The sequence below is a fragment of the Salmo trutta genome, unplaced genomic scaffold (assembly GCF_901001165.1).
Source record: "Salmo trutta unplaced genomic scaffold, fSalTru1.1, whole genome shotgun sequence".
NCBI lineage: Eukaryota > Metazoa > Chordata > Actinopteri > Salmoniformes > Salmonidae > Salmo > Salmo trutta.
Window position 1 is genome coordinate 7,463 of NW_021822140.1, and position 8,173 is coordinate 15,635.

Here is an 8,173-nt window from a genome sequence, read left to right on the forward strand (position 1 = left end):
TGTTGGGGTGATACGCCAGCGCGTACGTCCTTTGTCCTCTTTAGCTAGCTGGCTAACAACTAGCCATTTACACAGACACGTTTAACAATAAGTTTCAAGTTTCACGGTTTTTATTTTTTTCATGTCACATGCACAAGTCCAGTGAAATGCCTTGCTTGCAAACTCAAAACCCAACAATGCAGTAATTTATAATAATGTATTACTAGAAAAAAAACATGAGAAATAAGAAGAAATATGAAGAACACAGTAAGTAAGAATACTATATACAGGGTCAGTTAATACCATACTATATACAGGATCAGTTAATACCATACTATATACAGGATCAGTTAATACCATACTATATACAGGGTCAGTTAATACCATACTATATACAGGATCAGTTAATACCATACTATATACAGGATCAGTTAATACCATACTATATACAGGGTCAGTTAATACCATACTATATACAGGGTCAGTTAATACCATACTATATACAGGATCAGTTAATACCATACTATATACAGGATCAGTTAATACCATACTATATACAGGGTCAGTTAATACCATACTATATACAGGGTCAGTTAATACCATACTATATACAGGGTCAGTTAATACCATACTATATACAGGGTCAGTTAATACCATACTATATACAGGGTCAGTTAATACCATACTATATACAGGATCAGTTAATACCATACTATATACAGGGTCAGATAATACCATACTATATACAGGGTCAGATAATACCATACTATATACAGGATCAGTTAATACCATACTATATACAGGATCAGTTAATACCATACTATATACAGGATCAGTTAATACCATACTATATACAGGATCAGTTAATACCATACTATATACAGGGTCAGTTAATACCATACTATATACAGGATCAGTTAATACCATACTATATACAGGATCAGTTAATACCATACTATATACAGGATCAGATAATACCATACTATATACAGGATCAGATAATACCATACTATATACAGGATCAGTTAATACCATACTATATACAGGGTCAGTTAATACCATACTATATACAGGATCAGTTAATACCATACTATATACAGGATCAGTTAATACCATACTATATACAGGGTCAGTTAATACCATACTATATACAGGATCAGTTAATACCATACTATATACAGGATCAGTTAATACCATACTATATACAGGGTCAGTTAATACCATACTATATACAGGATCAGTTAATACCATACTATATACAGGATCAGTTAATACCATACTATATACAGGGTCAGTTAATACCATACTATATACAGGGTCAGTTAATACCATACTATATACAGGATCAGATAATACCATACTATATACAGGGTCAGTTAATACCATACTATATACAGGATCAGTTAATACCATACTATATACAGGATCAGTTAATACCATACTATATACAGGGTCAGTTAATACCATACTATATACAGGGTCAGTTAATACCATACTATATACAGGGTCAGTTCCAGTACCATATTAACAATGTGCAGAGATACTGGAGTGATGGAGGTAGATATGTATCGGGGGAACAGGATATAAGATAAACACAGTAGCAGCAGCTTGTATGTGAGTGGGTGTGTGTGTGTGTGTGTGTGTGTGTGTGTGTGTGTGTATCAATCAAGTATCAATGTATGCATAATATGTGAGTGAGCAGGTTACATAAATCTATTTTTGGATTCCTAATTTCTGTTGCACGTACAGGTAAATATGTTTTCATGCACGGATACGGTGTTATAGCGATTCACTTTTCGCACGTAGTGTTTGTTTATTTCGTTGCTATGATCACAAGCAGCTGTGGCCCTTTTGTGTAAAGACACTAGCTGTCTGACTAGGTGGACTAGACGTTGTACTCAGTGGGGAACTCTGCCATATTCCGGTGGGTGTCTGCACACAGGGCTTTAGTTACCGTTTGGTTAGACTTTTGCCTCTTCGTTCTAAAACTGTACTCATTGTCTCTAAAGGGCTTCTTCAGCTGTAGAGTTTAAATTATATGTTGGCAACAGGGTTGGCTCTCGTTTCGCTTCAAGTAAACAAGAGAAGTTGAGTGATTTGTGGCAACGTATTGTAGCCTGCCTGCGTGCGTGGGTGTGTGTGTGTGTGTGTGTGTGTGTGTGTGTGTGTGTGTGTGTGTGTGTGTGTGTGTGTGTGTGTGTGTGTGTGTGTGTGTGTGTGTGTGTGTGCCACGGGTTACACCAGGATACGTGTGCTGCGTTGGTCTGAGGTTAGTGGATGTTGTGTTGTGTTAGGTTTCTGTGACAGCGGCCCAGATGGGAACAGCAGAGCGCGGAACAGAGCACTGTCTGTGTTGGTGTGTGTGTGTGTGTGTGTGTGGTATTTCCTGCTGTTGTTGAAACACACGCCATCATGTGCATCCCAAATGGCTCCCTATTTCCATTATAGTGCACTACTTTTGACCAGTACCCTGTGGGGAGAAGCCCAAAAGTAGTGCACTATATAGGGAATAGGGTGCAATTTGGGACTTCTCTTCTTTGAAAAGAGCTTCTATTTTTTCTCATTACATCACTCTCTCAGTTAGTCAATACAACTACTACCTCCACTTTACCTCAGGTAGTCTTAGTAAATACAACCTCCTCCACTTTACCTCAGGTAGTCTTAGTAAATACAACTACCTCCACTTTACCTCAGGTAGTCTTAGTAAATACCACCTCCTCCACTTTACCTCAAGTAGTCTTAGTAAATACAACTACTTCCACTTTACCTCAGGTAGTCTTAGTAAATACAACCACCTCCACTTTACCTCAGGTAGTCTTAGTAAATACAACCACCTCCACTTTACCTCAGGTAGTCTTAGTAAATACAACTACCTCCACTTTACCTCAGGTAGTCTTAGTAAATACAACTACCACCTCCACTTTACCTCAGGTAGTCTTAGTAAATACAACTACCTCCACTTTACCTCAGGTAGTCTTAGTAAATACAACTACTTCCACTTTACCTCAGGTAGTCTTAGTAAATACAACTACCACCTCCACTTTACCTCAGGTAGTCTTAGTAAATACAACTACCACCTCCACTTTACCTCAGGTAGTCTTAGTAAATACAACTACCTCCACTTTACCTCAGGTAGTCTTAGTAAATACAACTACCTCCACTTTACCTCAGGTAGTCTTAGTAAATACAACCACCTCCACTTTACCTCAGGTAGTCTTAGTAAATACAACTACCTCCACTTTACCTCAGGTAGTCTTAGTAAATACAACTACCACCTCCACTTTACCTCAGGTAGTCTTAGTAAATACAACTACCTCCACTTTACCTCAGGTAGTCTTAGTAAATACAACTACTTCCACTTTACCTCAGGTAGTCTTAGTAAATACAACTACCACCTCCACTTTACCTCAGGTAGTCTTAGTAAATACAACTACCACCTCCACTTTACCTCAGGTAGTCTTAGTAAATACAACTACCTCCACTTTACCTCAGGTAGTCTTAGTAAATACAACTACCTCCACTTTACCTCAGGTAGTCTTAGTAAATACAACTACCTCCACTTTACCTCAGGTAGTCTTAGTTAATACAACTACCTCCACTTTACCTCAGGTAGTCTTAGTAAATACAACTACCACCTCCACTTTACCTCAGGTAGTCTTAGTAAATACAACTACCACCTCCACTTTACCTCAGGTAGTCTTAGTAAATACAACTACCACCTCCACTTTACCTCAGGTAGTCTTAGTAAATACAACTACCTCCACTTTACCTCAGGTAGTCTTAGTAAATACAACTACCACCACTTTACCTCAGGTAGTCTTAGTAAATACAACTACCACCTCCACTTTACCTCAGGTAGTCTTAGTAAATACAACCACCTCCACTTTACCTCAGGTAGTCTTAGTAAATACAACCACCTCCACTTTACCTCAGGTAGTCTTAGTAAATACAACCTCCTCCACTTTACCTCAGGTAGTCTTAGTAAATACAACTACCTCCACTTTACCTCAGGTAGTCTTAGTAAATACAACTACCACCTCCACTTTACCTCCAGGAAAATAGGGACAGTGTTTTATACAACGCCCCTCGGTGAGGCTTTATTGGTCCTGTTCATGAAGTAGCTCATGGATTATATTTATCCCGGAGAAGTTTGAACCTGATCTTTCAGGTGAAGAAAGAAAGTGGCAGTTGGTCTTTGTCAATGTTAAAGCTGCTAAGCTGAAGCCGACACGTATATATCTCTTTCTCAAGTCTCTCTCTGTCATTCTGTACAGTGTGCAGTTAGTGTGCAGTTGAGAACGTTCAACACATGTTGTGTTTGGCTCAGTGTTCACACAGCTGTTTAAGTACACAGAGAAATTATAGCACATGGAAGTGAAAGCAACAGTTTCCAGTTGTCGGTTACCTCTCTCTCTCTCTCTCTCTCTCTCTCTCTCTCTCTCTCTCTCTCTCTCTCTCTCACACTATTTAGGTCTCTTTCTCCCCCATACTCTCTCTCTCTCTCTCTCTCTCTCTCTCTCTCTCTCTCTCTCACTCCTGGATCTTGACTGCGGAGCGCTGCAACTGGCTCGGTCAGATAATATGTTTTCCGTCTCGCTCTCCTCTTGTTGGGTAATCAGAGAATGTGGGTCATTTGAGTTCAGCTCTGGCTCAGCCAACACAGTTTGTCCCCGAAGTGTGTGTGTGTGTCTCTCTCTCTCTCTCTCACCACTCCAGTGTGTACCAGTAGAGCAGAGAGAACAGGGAGTTCCCTCTTAGCTTGAAGCCATTTAAGTACTAGGAACTCCATATCTTTTTAAAAGCTTTTTGTGTCAAATGTCAGTGAAAACTGGTTTGTGTCTAATTACCTTTATTGACCATTGACATTTGACTTTAAAACGTATTTTGACTCGTAAGAACTTGACTGAACTTGAAATGTAAACATTGCAGTGAATTGGTTAACATTGCGATGCTGATTAGTGTCCAAATGTATTTTTTTATTGTAATCAATAGATCATCATACACATTTTTTTGGTTTCTTCTGCACTTAAATAATTGTAATGAACTTGAAAAGGGTGCAGGGAGTTGACAGCTTTTGTACTATGTACTCTGCAGTCACGGAACACAGCTGGGAGCCAATGGAATAACAGCAGACTGTCTGCTGATAAGTGGTGAAGGTAATAATGAGTGTCTGAGTAGCTTCACAGACTGTCTGCTGATAAGTGGTGAAGGTAATAATGAGTGTCTGAGTAGCTTCACAGTGTGTCTGCTGTAAGAGATAGTCACGCAGGGCTTCAGTACTAGACACTCAAGGTGTCAGTTAAGAATTAACCACAGCACAGCAACCCTCCCCTCCCTTCAGGATCTAAAGACATGGACTACATCCCAAATGGCACCCTATTCCCTACATAGTGCACTACTTTGGTGCCCTGGTCAATAGGGCTCTGGTCAAAAGTAGTGCACTATAATAGGGAATAGGGTGCCATTTGGGAAGGTAAACAGGGAACAGTTTAAATGGCTGACACTGGAACATACCGTTTCCCTTGTGGACTTTAAAGGGATACTTCACCAATTTTAAACATCATATATCTCCATTATCTCCAGCACCATACCAGTGATACTGAACAGGATGTTCAAATAGGGATTGGTTTGAGTGCCCCTTTAAGTTGAAAGTAAGCATTGCTTTGAAACAAACTGCTCTCCTTTGGAACCAGAGAGAGAGCTAACAGGAGCCTCTCTCAGGGGGGATTGTGGGAACAATTGTAACGTTCACTGATTGCCTCTTGTTTAACTCCTAAAGCACATGTTGCTACCCGGCTTAATGAGTCAGAGGTTTCCCTTTGTAAGGTAGTTGGTCAAAGTCTTCAGTCTGTACTATAGTACAGTGGTCAAAGTCTTCAGTCTGTACTATAGTACAGTGGTGAAAGTCTTCAGTCTTCAGTCTGTACTATAGTACAGTGGTGAAAGTCTTCAGTCTTCAGTCTGTACTATAGTAAAGTGGTGAAAGTCTTTAGTCTGTACTATAGTATAGTGGTGAAAGTCTTCAGTCTTCAGTCTGTCCTATAGTACAGTGGTCAAAGTCTTCAGTCTTCAGTCTGTACTATAGTACAGTGGTCAAAGTCTTCAGTCTTCAGTCTGTCCTATAGTACAGTGGTGAAAGTCTTCAGTCTTCAGTCTGTACTATAGTACAGTGGTGAAAGTCTTCAGTCTTCAGTCTGTACTATAGTACAGTGGTCAAAGTCTTCAGTCTTCAGTCTGTACTATAGTACAGTGGTCAAAGTCTTCAGTCTTCAGTCTGTCCTATAGTACAGTGGTGAAAGTATTCAGTCTACTATAGTACAGTGGTGAAAGTCTTCAGTCTTCAGTCTGTACTATAGTACAGTGGTGAAAGTATTCAGTCTACTATAGTACAGTGGTGAAAGTCTTCAGTCTTCAGTCTGTACTATAGTACAGTGGTGAAAGTATTCAGTCTACTATAGTACAGTGGTGAAAGTCTTCAGTCTTCAGTCTGTACTATAGTATAGTGGTGAAAGTATTCAGTCTACTATAGTACAGTGGTGAAAGTCTTCAGTCTTCAGTCTGTACTATAGTATAGTGGTGAAAGTATTCAGTCTACTATAGTACAGTGGTGAAAGTCTTCAGTCTTCAGTCTGTACTATAGTACGGTGGTGAAAGTCTTCAGTCTTCAGTCTGTACTATAGTATAGTGGTGAAAGTCTTCAGTCTTCAGTCTGTCCTATAGTACAGTGGTCAAAGTCTTCAGTCTTCAGTCTGTACTATAGTACAGTGCACGGTGGTGGCCAACATCAGCAGGGGGAGTTCAGGTTACAGTGGAGCGCCATCAGACAGGTGTTGTGTGATTTCCAGGAAAAGGAGGAGGTTATTTCCTGTGGAGCTGCAGTGATCATTCTGTTAAAGCCTTAGATGGAGAGAGAATAATACACACACACACACACACACACACACACACACACACACACACACACACACACACACACGGAATAATGCAGCTAGAGCAATCTTTTATCTCGCCTTCATTTGACCAGGAAGTCTCTTGAGGTTTGAACTATTTGTCTCACCAGGAAGTCTCTTGAGGTTTGAACTATTCGTCTCACCAGGAAGTCTCTTGAGGTTTGAACTATTCGTCTCACCAGGAAGTCTCTTGAGGTTTGAACTATTCGTCTCACCAGGAAGTCTCTTGAGGTTTGAACTATTCGTCTCACCAGGAAGTCTCTTGAGGTTTGAATTGTTATTCTCCAACAACAACAAGGATATGTGTCCAGAACAGGATGGCCTTTCGTTGGCTTTAGTAAATATACATTAAGATTGAAAGTGTGCCAAGTTATTTTCTCCTCCTTTGTTTAACTGAATGTATTGTCTAGACTATAAGGGTCTGTACTATGGGTTACTATATATCATATATATATATAATATTATCTAAACAGTTTAGATTCTATAAGCATGCTAAGGATAGGTTCTACTTCTGTAAGTTACAATCAGCTCTCCAATTAACTGGCCGACTCTGGTATTTTCCTGTACAAACCCATCAAGTCATAGGCTACATATATTTCACACAGAACTACTATTAAAACCCTTTCCTGCCCACAGTGTCCAGTCTCCCAGTCTGCCACTACTAGGTAACACAGTGTCCAGTCTCCCAGTCTACCACTACTAGGTAACACAGTGTCCAGTCTCCCAGTCTACCACTACTAGGTAACACAGTGTCCAGTCTTCCAGTCTGCCACTACTAGGTAACACAGTGTCCAGTCTCCCAGTCTGCCACTACTAGGTAACACAGTGTCCGGTCTCCCAGTCTCCCAGTCTACTAGGTAACACAGTGTCCAGTCTCCCAGTCTACTAGGTAACACAGTGTCCAGTCTCCCAGTCTACTAGGTAACACAGTGTCCAGTCTCCCAGTCTCCCAGTCTACTAGGTAACACAGTGTCCTAGTCTCCCAGTCTACTAGGTAACACAGTGTCCAGTCTCTCAGTCTACTAGGTAACACAGTGTCCGGTCTCCCAGTCTACCACTACTAGGTAACACAGTGTCCAGTCTCCTAATCTCCCAGTCTACTAGGTAACACAGTGTCCAGTCTCCTAGTCTCCCAGTCTACTAGTTAACACAGTGTCCAGTCTCCCAGTCTACTAGGTAACACAGTGTCCGGTCTCCCAGTCTCCCAGTCTACTAGGTAACACAGTGTCCAGTCTCCCAGTCTA

The 8,173-nt window shown here is 40.6% G+C and overlaps 1 protein-coding gene across 1 annotated transcript; it reads left to right on the forward strand.

The window, feature by feature from the left end:
• Positions 1–2,492: 2,492 nt before the first annotated feature.
• LOC115180699 (uncharacterized) lies at positions 2,493–4,338 on the forward strand (the record flags this gene model as incomplete). Its single annotated transcript, XM_029742914.1, has 3 exons — positions 2,493–3,309; positions 3,349–3,549; positions 3,589–4,338. Coding segments are annotated over 3 exons (1,530 nt in total), but the record flags the coding sequence as incomplete, so codon positions are not given.
• Positions 4,339–8,173: the final 3,835 nt, after the last annotated feature.